This window comes from Scardinius erythrophthalmus (genome assembly GCF_964197995.2).
Source record: "Scardinius erythrophthalmus genome assembly, chromosome: 23".
NCBI classification, from domain to species: Eukaryota; Metazoa; Chordata; class Actinopteri; order Cypriniformes; family Leuciscidae; genus Scardinius; species Scardinius erythrophthalmus.
In genome coordinates, this window is record NC_138243.1 from 17,493,728 (window position 1) to 17,509,335 (window position 15,608).

The 15,608-nt window shown below is 35.9% G+C and overlaps 1 protein-coding gene across 5 annotated transcripts in view; it reads left to right on the forward strand.

Annotated features, from left to right (window-relative positions):
- The window catches only part of synj1 (synaptojanin 1), a 29,964-nt gene that overhangs the window by 1,340 nt on the left and 13,016 nt on the right, over window positions 1-15,608 (forward strand). For 4 of the 5 annotated variants that reach the window (XM_081354449.1, XM_081354451.1, XM_081354452.1 and 1 more), the window contains exons 3-22: window positions 12-98; window positions 488-755; window positions 920-1,145; window positions 1,790-1,873; window positions 3,996-4,057; window positions 5,978-6,074; window positions 6,223-6,398; window positions 7,023-7,104; window positions 7,199-7,351; window positions 9,168-9,333; window positions 10,470-10,661; window positions 11,360-11,444; window positions 11,654-11,794; window positions 11,878-12,070; window positions 13,284-13,442; window positions 13,534-13,690; window positions 13,816-13,933; window positions 14,182-14,394; window positions 15,174-15,252; window positions 15,380-15,542. In XM_081354449.1, coding sequence (XP_081210575.1) covers window positions 12-98; window positions 488-755; window positions 920-1,145; window positions 1,790-1,873; window positions 3,996-4,057; window positions 5,978-6,074; window positions 6,223-6,398; window positions 7,023-7,104; window positions 7,199-7,351; window positions 9,168-9,333; window positions 10,470-10,661; window positions 11,360-11,444; window positions 11,654-11,794; window positions 11,878-12,070; window positions 13,284-13,442; window positions 13,534-13,690; window positions 13,816-13,933; window positions 14,182-14,394; window positions 15,174-15,252; window positions 15,380-15,542 — 2,901 coding nt within the window. The remainder of the gene's footprint in view (window positions 1-11; window positions 99-487; window positions 756-919; window positions 1,146-1,789; window positions 1,874-3,995; window positions 4,058-5,977; window positions 6,075-6,222; window positions 6,399-7,022; window positions 7,105-7,198; window positions 7,352-9,167; window positions 9,334-10,469; window positions 10,662-11,359; window positions 11,445-11,653; window positions 11,795-11,877; window positions 12,071-13,283; window positions 13,443-13,533; window positions 13,691-13,815; window positions 13,934-14,181; window positions 14,395-15,173; window positions 15,253-15,379; window positions 15,543-15,608) is intronic. The other variant, XM_081354450.1, reaches the window with a different exon arrangement.

Below are 15,608 nucleotides of genomic sequence, written 5' to 3' on the forward strand. Positions count from 1 at the left end.
GTCATCCCCAGCGGCGGCAGAGAAAGAGACCATCAAAACGGCGTACACCAAAATGCTGGATGCTTATGGTATACTGGGAGTTCTTCGTCTTAACCTTGGTACAGTTTATCAGCCTCTTTTTCTTTTCTTTTTTTCTTCTCTCCATTGTGTCTGTCATCATAACAAATACAAATCCGCGCTGTCGCCAGATTAAGTGTAAATCTCACCAAAACACTAAAATTCACTGCAAAACCAAGATTTATGGAAGGAAAATGCACAACATATTATCAACCAGTTATTATACAAAGATAGTCACTAATTACAGTCTAACTACAAGGTCAAGAGTTTGCAAGTGTAATATATTTCACTGTCATCTCTTGAATACAACATAGACATTGAGACTCATCCACTCCAAGTGGATGATGCATATGTGTCTGATTCTTCACATTCTGAATATGTGAATGCGCTACGAACTGAACTCTGAATCCGCTTCACTCTTCTCCCATAGGAGATTCTATGCTGCACAGCCTGGTGGTCGCAACAGGCTGCAGTTCAGTTGGAAAAGTCCAGGATTCAGAAGTTTTTCGGGTAACGGGCACAGACTTCGTCTCTCTGAAGAATGACCCCTCAGATGAAGACCGGATCGCTGACGTCAGGAAAATCTTAAACTCTGGGAACTTCTATTTTGCCTGGTCCTCCACTGGAGTAAGTCTGGACCTCAGCTTGAACGCACACCGCAGGATCAGAGAAGACATATCTGACAATCGTTTTTTCTGGTGGGTATTTTTCAGATTGTAACCTCAAAGGTCCGTTTGATCTAATATAAATATATATTTTTCCAAACATTTATTTTTAGTGTGTAAAATATTTCCAGTTATTTGGACTGTTGAACTCAATCAGTAGACAAAAAATGGTTATAATGGAAAAGTAATCTTCACAGGAATCAGTCCCTCCATCTCCATCTCAAGCATTATGGGGTGAACTGTGATGATTGGCTGCTGAGGTTGATGTGTGGCGGTGTGGAGATCCGCACCATCTACGCTGGCCACAAACAGGCCAAAGCTTGCGTGATCTCTCGGCTCAGCTCGGAGAGAGCAGGCACACGTTTTAATGTCCGAGGCACAAATGACGACGGCCAGGTGGCCAACTTTGTGGAGACAGAGCAGGTATGCCAACAACATGAGTTACCTGTGAATGACCAATGAACACACTTCCTTAACCCTAAATATTTTTTTGGAGTACAGTCTACATTTCAGCCACAATAAAGATAATGTCTAAATGTACATCCAAATGCAAAACCTAATAAAAGTATGTAATTATGTCTGAAAATATTCCTATGAGCAACTAGGGGCTACCCAGGCTTTATGTGTGTGTATATATATATATATATATATATATATATATATATATATATATATATATATACCCCGGATAAGCGGACGAACATGACATGACATGACATGATGACATGACATGATATATATATATATACACACAGTAGTAGGCAACATTTGAAGTGGATCAAAAAAGTTAATCTAAGTTGTCCTAAGACAAGAACGGGTATTTTTGTAATTCATGTATAACTTTGATGAAAGGTGATCCACTTCAAATGTTGACTACTGTATATATATACACCATGGTATTACTTATGATTTTCTTAATTTCTCCCACGCATGGCATCAGTCTAACTTCTATGCATTGGATTTTAAATACCTTTGCTTTTTAACTTTTTAACTTATTGCTTAAACACTGTATTAATTGAAAATAAAATATATATTTTTTCTAATTCATTTTTTTGTGTTCCCTACAGGTTATTTTCCTTGACGACAAAGTATCCTCCTTCATTCAAATCCGAGGGTCAATACCACTGTTCTGGGAGCAGCCAGGAATTCAGGTACAATAAAGCTTTGAATCAATATGACACATGCTTGCAAAATATTTGCATTGGGCTCTACTGCACTGAGCTTTTTGGAGTTCCAAGCCCCTGCTGAGTCATCATAACAAACTTATTTTCTTGTGTTTCCACTTCATCACACCACACCAGTGCTGACCACCTTTATTCATATTATCAGAAACACTCGTTTCAGGGGATTTTGTTGCAGCTGAATCAAAGTCGAGAGCCAAAAGGACTACATGGGAACCAGCAGCTGGTATATTGAAGGTTTAGTTCTGTCTGGTGGATGATCTGTTCTTTACTGCAATGAGTTTGTGCAATGTCAGTCGGTGAAAGTTGCACCTAAACCGAGATTCATTTTGGAAAGGAGCCAGATTCGGATAAATGTATTATTGCCTTCTTGCGAAATCAAGTTAAGATGCCAGGAAGCAGGTCTGGAAATGCCCGTGTCTTTCCTCTGACATTGCATAGATGATACATAGATGTATCTCTGCTTTTAGTGGGAAGCTGGTGAGGTGACCCTTCTTGAGCTGTTTTTTCAAAGCTTTGCACAGAACCTGAATGACAGGTGTTTTGTGTCATTTCAGGCCATGGTGGTATTGGTTAAGGGAGTCCATTATCTTCACTGTCTGCAAAACTAAGAGCAAAATAATGAAAGTAGTATCGCCACATGATACTTTTTTCTTTTCTACCAGAAAGCTCAGGGTAATATGAGCTCATCTCTGCTGCCATTCAGAACGTATGAAATATTAATGGCAGGGACCTGCAGAGACAACACACAGAATTGGGTGGGACTCTGCACAGACTGACTGAATCTAAAGCATAAATGTCCCACACCGGCTCTAAACCAGGGGTCTTCAGCCTATAAGGACCTCTTGTTGGAGGTGAAATAGGAACCATCTCTTACATCTTGATGGGGAAAAAAATAGCATATTTAAATATATTACAAATGTAATTAAATTGAATTAAAAATAGTTTTATTCTATACATTAATAAAACATTTTCAGTGTCATTAACTAAAAACTTAAACTATTAAATAATTTTCAATAATTAGAATAAAGCTGAAAAAAACAAAATATAAATATTAGATGAAAAACTTTTCAAAGAAATATTAGAAATGATAAAGATAAATAAAAAACTAAAATAGGAAAAATGACTAAAACTTAGAATTAAAATGAAAACTGTAAATATTAATATTAAATATGAAACCAAAAGCTAATTCAAAATATTAATACATACTATGATAGTATATAAATAATGATAAAATAACAATGTGATAGGGACACTAACTTTATATTTAAGCTTTGCTTGGTTTAGCTTTAAGTTGACTTTGTTAATTGGATTTTTTTTTAACATGTTTTAATTTTTTTCCACAAAGATTAGTTTGAGATCAAACAATAATTGACAGACCAACTGAAGCACCATCACAGGTCACTTGTTGAAGACCCCTAGTTGCAAATTTTGGAATAAATTGGGTAAAAATAAATGATACAAAAGGCAAAAAAATCAAACAATGAAAGGACAGTATTTCAGTCATTCTAGTTAGAAGACACCATGAACCAATCAAATAGCAGGAAGAGGAACCAGTTATATTCAAAGTTGTAACCTTATATGAGAATGCAGGAAATAAGAAGCCTGTCCTCTGTATTGCTTACCTATTATGGTTGTAGGTGTGAACATAATGCATCACACTGAAGGATGTAAGAGCAGTTGGTCAAATGTCATTTAGATAGGAAACCATTATTAGAAAGGGGATTCCTGCTACTAGGAATAACTGAAACTAGCCAACATTAGAAGCTCAAACATCTGTCTAAAGCATGATTTATGACTGTCTTGGCAGGTTGTAAAATTCATGCGTTTCCTGGTATGATCGGTATCTCTGATAGATCTTCAGTCTTCAGTGAGCTTATGAAATCATAACTGATGGCTCCACTGTGTTCTGCAGCAAATGTTTTTCATATCTTCAAATGCAGCTTTACTCAGCAGGCGGGACAGGCCTGTGTTGTCTTTTTCTCGCTGTCTCTCATCTTCCTTCCCTCTGCCACCTTAATTTCCTCTTGCACCAAATATGAAACCATTCACAGTTCTTCCTTTTTTGTGTTTTCTTTCTTTTTCCACAAAGGTGGGATCCCACCGTGTTAAGCTGTCCCGAGGTTTTGAAGCAAACGCACCTGCTTTTGAGAGGTAATTAAGTTTCCGCTGCTTTCTGGTGCTGCATGCACCAGTATCCAGCTGTTCTGGCTCAAGCCCAAACATTAGTGCGTGATGAAAGCAATCCAGCAGCCATTTGTGAAGTGCAGGCCCTGCATCAATCAGTCCTGTTATTTACCACAGTTTGGATGGGAATGTTCAGCCATGCCTAAGGATGTATTTTTAAATAGTCGATGTGCAATTAGGGTCTACCAGACCCCGATCAGATGCGTTTACACACACGACAGCTGGATGAAGTGCTACAGGGGGTCTCAAGGCACAATTTAAAAGTTGAACTTATTTAACGAGACTGATTGCTGTCTCATAAATGCAAACCGCTCATGGCATCAACATTGATAGCATGACGTTCTGAATACAAACGTAAGATGTCCAGCCCCTTACTTGTCCTAATATAAACATCTCGAAACCCATTCTTTAAAGTTCCGGTAAACCCAACTGTAAAATAATACTTTGACCATAAAAATCATATCTAAAACATAATGCACATTAGATTAAGTAACTACTATGTACTTAACATTTACAGTAAATTAATTAGTTTTTATGTTGTACTTGTTGTTAAAATACCTGCATAATTACATCTGTAGTTACATCTGTTGACCCATTAACCCACCCCAAACCTAATCCCACCTCAATAGCAGCAAAAGTGTTTTCCAATACAACACGGAGACAATAAGTACATAGGTTTTTTTGTTTGTTTCGTTTTTTGACGCAAGTACATAGTGGTTAAAGACACCTAATACAAAATGGGACCAAAAAACATGATGTAGAGTAAAATTTAAATAACTGCATCAAAATAATAATTTATTATTTGTTTATTTAATAAATTTTCAGTGTTTTATGAAAAATATTTGAACAATTAAAGTATATTAAAATGTAAAAAAGGATTTTAATTAACTGAAATAAAGCTTAATATATATATATATATATATATATATATATATATATATAACATGAAAATTTGAAACTTATAAAACTTAGGAAATGTTAGGAAATGGAGTACTAAAATGATTGAAACTAAACTGAAATAAAAGGGAATTAAAGCTAAATACTAAAAATGGCAAAAGCACATAAAATTACTCAAATGTAAACCGAAATGTATCTTATTTATGTTTATGGTTTCTTGTTGGGTGCAAATGTTTGTTTTTCAACTAATTCTATTACAATTTCTCTGTAATATAATATAAATGAATATAATAGATTAATTGCCAGTAAGAATGTAAAAAATGACAATTAATTACATTTAAATAAATAAATAAATCATTGATATTTAATTTAAACACTTATTTACACAATATTTCATATTTTCAAAACATTATACATTTAAAAATGCTACATTATTTATAAAATCTTATTTTTTTTATCAAATGGAAAGTCTAAAAAAGGTCAGCATTTGTGAGCCAGTTTTAAAGCATTTGTTACATTAGGACGGGTTAATGACGGCATGACCTCGTCAAGGTCACTTAAGATGTCCTCCCTCTTCATCAACACAATCTCTTCGTATGATTTTTTAAAGGAATGAATAGATTGATTAAAATGATAAAATCTTATCCTGAACATGTGGGAGGATTTATTCTTATCCAGCCTTGGCTCCTCACGCTGAGCATGATGGACATTCTTTATTCATCATGAGTCACTGCTCTGTTCCCTGGAGTGCTGAGTCAGGTCGTGATGAGAAGATGCAGACAACACGGTCGTGAGGCTTTCATTTCTCACCCTCCGTCATGAATGAACTATTGATCGCTTGTTTCCGGAGCTTCTTTTGTTTTAAAATCACCTTTGATTTTTCTTGAAGCATTGGATTGCTGTAGTAGATAAACATTTGTTATTTCTTCCGCTTCATTACGATTAATGTGTATGAATGTGTATTAACCCTGTGTGATGTTTCCTGTCCAGACACTTTAGCGCTCTGAGGAGGCTGTATGGCAAACAGGTGATCATCAACCTGCTGGGTATGAAGGAGGGCGAGCACATGCTCAGTAAAGCATTCCAGGTGATTTTTTTTGTGTGTGGAAATAATCCGGTTTGGCGGGCTACAGTACATTATTTCCGACGTATTTCAATACTCTTAAAGTATGACAAAACCACAGTGGTTGTTCCGCTTTCTTTACTGTGTAAAGACTCTTTGTCTTCGCCCACAGAGTCACCTGAAAGCTTCGGAGCATGCACACGCTGTGAGAATGTTGAACTTTGACTATCATCAGATGGTTAAAGGTGGAAAGACTGACAAGCTCAACACTAACCTGAAACCTCAAATCAGCAAGTTTCTGGAGGAATGTGGTTTCTTCTACTACTCAGGGGAGGCCGGCATCCAGAGGTGGGGTTATATACCTTCTGTATTTTACATATATATGTATTTTACATATATAATGTAAAATAATTGTATTACAGTTTTTTGTAATATGGTATAATAAATTATATAATACAGGGTTTACGGTAATACAGGAAACTACAGGTTATTTTGTGAGTTGATGTAATGCTAATCATTAATTAAAAGATTAAAATAAAATAAAAAATCATTTAAAACAACAAAATCAAAGTAAAACACTTGATGAAAAATTAAGAAATATTTTATTTAATTACCTGCTTGTTGTGTGACCATTAAGTGAAATCAAAGAGCTGTGAAAAATGTGTTGCCAATGTGATGTTAAATTACTGAAATATTAACTTAAAAGCTCAGGGAGAACTTCAGGTAAATATTTTGACAACATGGTTTGGCTGACAAAAAAATTGGGAATATAATACAATTTATGATTCTGAAAATGAATATTAATTAAATTTAAATTACGAAATAATTTACATTTTGATTTAAACATTTATTTACACAATATTCAAGTAACTAAAAAAACGTTCTCAAAATTCAGGGTCTACAAAGTAATTGGCTAAGGTGATAACCAAAAATAGCTGAATAAATTGTCTACCACAATTGTGTTCACCACAGATGTCAAACTGGAACCATTCGTTCCAATTGTCTGGACTGCTTGGACCGAACAAACAGTGTCCAGGCCTTCATTGCACTTGAGGTATATTTGTAACACAGTTACAGTTGTTTTTACATTTTTCTTGTCTTTCATTTATTATATTATATAATATGTCTCTTTTTTTTTTTTTTTTCAGATGCTTCCAAAACAGTTGGAAGACATGGGTCTGACGGAGAAGCCTCAGCTGGTGGCTCGCTTTCAGGAGGTCTTCCGCTCTATGTGGTCCACCAATGGAGACTCCGTCAGCAAAATCTACGCAGGCACTGGCGCTCTGGATGGCAAGGCTAAGGTGCGTGTCAGCTTGTAACACGCATGCAAAGAATGCAGCACAAAAGGCAACGGAAACTGAAAATGGTCGTTTCTGTGCGATCTTTGCCCCTTGAAGTCCCCATGTAGTCAATAATTGTATCCCTTAAAACTCATCTTTGATTACCAACATGATATATTTATGTCATGCCTTAAAAGAGCTTGAATGTGTCTCTACACCCTTGCCTCATTTAGAATACGTGGTTCTATGAATATGCAAATTAGCCCTGCCTCCCCTCACTCACACCAGCTCAGAGATCCACTCGTTGACGATCACACGTTGACGTGATTGGTTACAAGGTAGTTTCAGAAACACCAGTGATTTCAAACCGCATTCTGTCTTTGGTTCACTGCAGTTTTAAGGAGAAAATACTCAGCAATGGTGTTGACTTGTGAATTTGCACATGGTTTGTAATTAAAACACCACATTAGACACGTAGATATATAAACAACATTAAAAGCTTGATTTTCACCTCAGGGGGACTTCAAGTTTTGTCTAAGTTAAGGTTGTCTTAACTCATGTGTCTGCTGTTTTTTCTTGCTTTCCTATGGCTGTTCCTCTTCCTGTTTGGTAAGTTAACTGTAGCCAGTTGTGTCGATTTGAGTTGTGATGCTGTATTTATCATGTCTGCTCTGCTTTGTTTTGTTTTGTTTTGTGTCGGTTCTGTTGTGTTAATAGAGAGAGATTACTGAAGCTGGCAGTGCTGTCAACTTTAATTAGGTCTCTTTATAGACCGTAAACCATAAAAGCCTGTAAACCTCTCCCAGCTAGGCCTCAAACCTCAGGCTATATCTAGCTAATCACAGAAATTGTTTTATATAACAGGGCTCCAGTCTAACATTTGAGAGGTAGTAGCACTGGTGCCACTAAGTTCTACAGATGAGGGCACCATCATAAAATTACTATTATTTTGCATTAATAAGTGCAGTAACTAATAATAGCGCATGCTTATTTCTTGGAAATGCACTTTTGACAGTAAAGCGCTGAGCTTGAGTTGAGATGCTACTAAAATTTTAATCTTTTTTATTTTTGGTGATCACATTAAAAATAACATTTAAATTGGATATGTTGAGCTTTGCTGGAAAAAGTGTCACTCTCAAAATTTCACGGTTGTACGAACCCTGAAATGAATAATTTAAAAACATTCGACTGTTTCTGCCACAATACCATGGTTACAGTTAGCGTTAGTACATTAAATCCATAGTAAATGTTGGTGATTTGTGAACTGAAAAGCCTTCTTTAACTTGTTCGTTCATGGCACAATGCTTCTCCTGGTTTCCACGTCAGTGTTGTTTGATCTGATATGGTTTATAACAGAGAATTCTACACCGAATTTGAATGCTTCCCACTAGATCTCACTGCGATGCTATTAATGCTGAGGTGAATTCAAATGCTTTCTCACTGGATCTCCCAGCGCAGTGTAGAAACAGTGTCACTTGATCGAGATCGCCCCGCAAGTAAACCAGTTCTGAGCTTGTGCTGCGCTGTCTAATATTGGTCCGAGCTGATAAACTTTATGCGCTGCGCTGCACAGCTCAAACAGAAAGTGCGGTTTCTTTCCGCTTTCATTTCATTTGCCATTTGATGTTTTTCATATGCAGCAGAAATGGCAGCTCTTACAAGTTGGTGAAACGTGGTGCAACTCTAACAAAATTTAGTCACACCAGCAGGAAAAAAAGGTCGCAAAATGCGACCGTTTAACCGCAATCTGGATCCCTGTATAAGTTTTGCTCTGATGTTTTGTTTTTCCAGCCCTTAACTGTTTTATATGAACTATTTATTTGTTTTTTCCCTGTAGGGTGGAAAGCTAAAAGACGGCGCTCGCTCAGTCACCAGAACCATTCAGAACAACTTCTTTGACAGCTCTAAACAGGAAGCCATTGACATCCTGAGACTGGGCAGCACCCTCAACAGTGACTTGGCAGATAAAGCACGAGCCCTTCTCACAACCAGCAGCCTTTATGGTATGATTTACTACACCACACTCTAGAGTTCGAAATAAACCAGGGCTCTGGGGGAAAAAATGCCCACGAAAATAACAAAAAATGTATTAAAAAGATTTTTGGAATGTGGGAATAAAAAATGCCCATGTAGTAAACATAAGTACCATTACTAGTTAATAATTATGCACATTTATTAAAATGATCAAGTGTTTATTGTACTATAATATGTTGTTATTTTGTATTTTATGAGAATTTTACTTATTTTTTACATTTTTATTTTAGGATTGACATATATATATATATATATTTTTTTTTTTATTATTATTATTATTATTATTATTTTTTATATATATATTTATATATGTTTTTGTTTTTATATATATATATTAATATACATATAATATCATTTTATATTATAGTATTATATAATTAATTATATAAATATATTCAATATTTAAAATACCTGGTAAATGCTTATTAGACTTTACTGTTTCAGGTACAGTTGGTTACATTCAAACATGCTCGGCACCGTTTTTTTGTGTTTGTGGTCATGGTTTTTGGGATCCGTCTGCTGTAGTGGACTGATCTCATCGCGTGAATTTGGATCTGAATGAGTTTCCTCATGCTAGCGTGCTAATCTGCGGCTCCCGTCTGCTTTGGGTGTGAGATTAGCTCTGAACAAGAGGACTAATGCTGTTATCTTTCTAACGGCTAACTGTTAACCTCTCTATTCCCCCTCTCCCTTTCTTTTTCTTTTTCTCCTTAATGCTTACGATTTAAGTCTCTGAGCCCATTTTACAGTCAGGTAAAGTATACACAGACCAGCCATAAATCCATAACTGTTTATGTTTCCATGTGTCATAAACTCTGTGTTTATTTTGGCGCCTCTGACATTGTACTGCGTGTTTTTATCTTTTTATCATCCTTTTAATTTTCTGTGTAGTCTTGTTTTAAATACAACATTTCATTTTGTCCAACTTTCAAGGACAGAATTTAATCTGTCTCATAGTGGTTTGGTCAATGTCATATGCATTATATTTTCTTTTGTGCGCTCTGGCCATTAGTTCCATGTCTAAGATATTATTTCATATCCAACTGTAGTACTCATTAATCATTTTAATGAAGGTTTTGATAAGAATTTGTCTTACTGTTTTTAGCATCTCCCAGAGTGCTTCTGGGCATGTGTCAGAACTACTACAAGTACACACGACCCAAGAAGATCAGAGTGTGTGTGGGTACATGGAACGTGAACGGGGGCAAGCAATTCCGCAGCATTGCGTTTCGTAACCACACACTTAATGACTGGTTGTTGGATGCTCCTAAGAAGGCCGGACATCCAGAATTCCAGGGTATGTGTTGATGCAAAGTCAATGCAACTGATACTTCAAAGGGAAATGAGGTTGCTGTGTATTTAGAGAGGACCTATTATGCCCTTTTACAAAGTCTTGTATTTGGGGTCTTCTAGAATTATTTTTTATGCTTTAATGTTCAAAAAAACACCTTATTTTTCACATATTTTGCGTTGTTGCAGCACCTCTCTTCCCAAACTGTCAGTAATGCTCTGTTTAGTTCCTACCTCTATGAAGCCCCTCCTTCGAAAAAGCGCAATGTGCTCTGATTGGTTGGCTGAATCAGTGTGTTGTGATTGGTCAACTGCTTCGCTCAGCTTTCGGAAATTCCACGGCCCTTACCATAAACGCATTAGATCCAGTGTGGAAAAAATAGTATCTCTTGGATATGGCGACAACACCTCACCCCATTTTTTGCATATGCCTTGGCTACAATCGAGGCATTTCAGGAAGTTCAGAAACAGTGCATACTGATATAGAGAGTAATTATTGTAGTGGACTTTGTGCTTTGTAACTTTGCAGACCTTTTTCATGCTCAAACAGCAACATTACACACAAAAAAAAGTTGAATGTAAAAGAAAATGTAAAAAAAGCATAATCGGTCCTCTTTAATATCTGTCAGTTAAATGACTAATGAAACTAGTGAAAATAATTTAGTGGCTTCTTATATCATATTCTCGGACTGTTTTGTCATGCAGATAGCAAATCCAACCCCGTGGACATCTTTGCTATCGGCTTTGAGGAAATGGTGGAGCTGAATGCTGGCAATATTGTCAGCGCAAGGTAAGAACTAACCTGACGTTAGAGATTTCAAAGTTGACCGATTGTACTTGCATAATAAGCGGAAACAACATTTCCTGTGGTCAGTGGTTGGAATGTGCTACACAGTAATCATTTGTTTCAATCGCCATTTAAAGTTAAATATTTCTTTGTGATATCGTCATGCTCTTGTTCCTTTGAGAATTGTTGAACTTTTCTTTCTTCCCTGGCAGCACCACTAATCAGAAGCTGTGGGCTGCAGAACTGCAGAAGAACATCTCACGAGATCAAAGATACGTGCTGCTGGCCTCAGAGCAGCTGGTGGGTGTGTGTCTGTTCGTCTACATACGCCCTCAGCATGCACCGTTCATCAGGTAGGAGTATGATAATTTCAAGTATTTAAGAAGATTTAAATGACTTCTCTGTTCTCATGTTATGTGTTGCTATTCTATAATAGGGACGTTGCTGTTGATACAGTGAAGACTGGCATGGGCGGGGCCACTGGTAATAAAGGAGGTGTGGCTATTCGCATGCTCTTCCACACAACTAGCATCTGCTTCGTGTGCTCACATTTTGCCGCTGGCCAGTCACAGGTCAAAGAGAGGAACGACGACTACAATGAAATCGCACGCAAACTGACCTTCCCTATGGTAATCATTTATGATGTAAAAATGTGTTACTTCTGTTCAGGTTATGATCACCTTCTTCTTCTTTTTATAATAATAATAATAATATTAGTAGTAGGGCTGTCAAAATTAACACATTAACGCATGAGATTTTCAGTTTAACACGTTAAAAATATTTAATGCAATTAACGCATTATCTGTTTTTTTCGTCATCCTTTGGCTAGCATTACATTATGTGATCACGCTCTTATTCATGCAAATGCTTTTAAACCATTCCAGCACGACAAAACAAAGAAGAGAACTAAGTGCGGTACAGGCGTCCTGTCTGTGAATCTCCTTTCTGTAGAGATTCACACTCAACTCACACGCACAGGAAGCTGCTTCAGACAGTGCGCCGGTTCTCTTTCACGCTTGAAAAAACAACAACACAAACTTATGCCAAAATGGCTGTTTTGTCGAGTATCCTCGTAAGCACAGTCTTAAATGAGTTGAATGACGTATTAAATGAACAGAAAGCGTTGTCAGAAAATGGATGTCAGCTCCATTTGCGTGACGCATCAGGTTTTAAAGTGACAGTAGCCTCATAAATCTGCTGCTGTCTGTCATGTTAATCAAAGAACAATTAATTGAAAATCCCTCACTACTTTCAACTGAATAACTTTTGTAGCTTTAATACAAATTAATCTATATTTAATTTATAAATTATGCAGTGAAGATTGTGAAGTGTTTGATAACTTTATTTAATTTCTGGATATTTCCTACCTGTTAGATCAAATATTTAAAATGTACTGTCTTTATGTTGTTTCTACATTAATTTGGAAATTAAATGTGAAATTATTACAATATAAAAATATATTAAAAAACTTAAAATGTTAGGTGCAATTAATTACTGAAAAATGTACAATTAATTACTTCATTTTTTTAATCGATTGACAGCATTGATTAGTTGTTGTAGTATTAATATTTTAAGTACATAATGAACTTAACAATATATTATTTATATTTATTTTATATAATATAAATAATAAAAAAAATAATATTGTTTATTATTCAGTAATATTGCTGTTATTAGTAATATTAAATACAGAATAATAAATATTAATATAAAAATACATTTATTATATATGTCTTTATTTATATAATATAAATACAAAAAAAAATATTTATCATTAATAAATGATAATAATATAGTATTATTATTTAATTAAGAATATTTTTTATTTGTATTATATTTTAGGGTCGTCTCCTTTACTCCCATGATTATGTATTCTGGTGTGGAGATTTCAACTACCGAATAAATATTCCTAATGAAGAGGTGAAGGAGCTGATCAGACAGCAGAATTGGGATTCACTGATCGGTGGAGATCAACTGGTGGAGCAGAAGAATGCTGGACAGGTATTTTAGGGGGGAAAAACAGCTATATCAGCAGTTTATTTTTACACTTCTGAACATTTTACTACTACTTATTACTTTATTCATATTCCAGGTTTTCAAAGGCTTTATTGAAGGGAAGCTGGATTTTGCCCCCACTTACAAATATGACCTGTTTTCGGAGGACTACGACACCAGTGAGAAGTGCCGCACACCGGCCTGGACTGACCGTGTGCTGTGGAAGAGAAGAAAGTGGAACTTTGATAGAACTGGTGAGAATTGAATTAAAAATATATCCTTAACCAACAACCAAATTTTAAATGCAGTATAAAACAGTTTACGCTTATGTAAGTTGAAGTTTAAATTTTCACTAAATCTGTCTGTGTGTGTGTTACAGCAGAAGAATTGGAGTTGAATGTAGTAGGAGCCCCAGTGAGTGAGGAAGATCAGTACCCATGGAGCCCTGGAGAGCTCAAGTACTATGGTAGAGCGGAGCTCAAAACCTCTGATCACAGGTGAGAGAGACTAAAGCCAGAAAGCCAACTTTCAGGATTTACACTGACAACATGCTTAGTGCCATCCAGTGGGCCTCAGAGGTACAGCAGGAGGTTTTTTTTTTTTTATGTTTTTTTATTGTCAGTAATTGTTAAAATATAAAAATTCAAGTCTATCTTTGTTCTTAATAACACAATGACCAGGACTGGACAGTTAAATCACATTGTGGACCGCAGTTCTATTTCAATTAACATTTGTCTCTCAAAAGGCCTGTGGTGGCCATCATAGACATGGACGTACTTGAGGTGGACCCAGAGGCCAGACATCAGGTGTATAAGGATGTGATCGCCCTGCAGGGTCCACCTGATGGAACCATCCTCGTCTCGCTCTGCTCTTCTGGTCCTGATGACTACTTTGATGATGCTTTGATCGACGACCTGTTGGACAAGTTTGCTAATTTTGGCGAGGTTATTCTTATCAGGTAAGAATTGTTTGCATATATAATTAAATTATTATTATATTTGATTGTTATATACACTAATTAAATTATTAAATACTCATTAATTTGATGAAAAGTGACAGTTAAGACATTTTATTATGTTCTTTTCGGGTGACAGAAAAAATATTTTCTGTCCATCCTCAAAATATTAAAGGTAGTTCACCCAAAAATGAAAATTCTGTCATCATTTACTCACCCTCATGTTGTTCCAAACCAGTATGATTTTCTTACTTCTGTTGGCTACCGTCAACCAGACAGTTGACAGTAGCCATTGACTTCCATAGTATTTATCATAGTTTTCTTAAGATAGAATTCAGTGGGGTCCATCAACTGTCTGATTACCACCATTCTTTAAAATATCTTATTTTGTGTTCAACAGAAGAAAAGATACTCATACAGGTTTGGAAAAACTTGAGGGTGAGTAAATGATGACAGAGGTTTTATTTTTGGGTGAACCATGGGGGAAAAAAGCAGAAAAAACAAACCTTTTCCAAAATTGATAATAATAAGAAATGTTTCTTGAGCACCAAATCAGCAGATTATGATGATTTCTGAAGGATCATGTGAATTCAGCTTTGCCATCACAGGAATAAAATACAATTTTAAAATATATAGAAACAGTTATTTTAAATTCTAATAATATTTCAGTATTTTTCTGTTTTTACTATTTTTGATTAAATAAATGCCACCTTGGTGAGCATAAGAAACATAAAAAATTCTTACCAACCCCAAACTTTAGAGCAATTATTTTTCCTGAACAGGTTTGTTGAAGAGAAAATGTGGGTGACATTTTTGGAGGGATACTCGGCACTGGCAGCTCTGTCTTTGAGTGCCTCTACTGTAAGTGACTCTACTGTACAATAAGTTTCATTATGTAAAAAAAAGAACATTTACATGCAGAAATGCATTATACTGTATCATAATAATGACAGGTAATCTAATCGTCCCTCATTATGTCCATATGCAGGTGAATGGAAAGACCATAGACATCCGTCTGAGGAGTCCTGGTTGGATAAAGAGTTTAGAGGAAGAAATGAGTGTGGAGAGAATCTGCGGCAGCATCCCAACGTCCTCCAGCTCCACTCTGCTGGCAGAAAACTCTGACATGGGAGAAGAGTATGATATGGAAGGTATGGCATCTATTTGGGTTACATGGTTCCAAAACACAACATGAACCGATGGAAATAAGGGACATC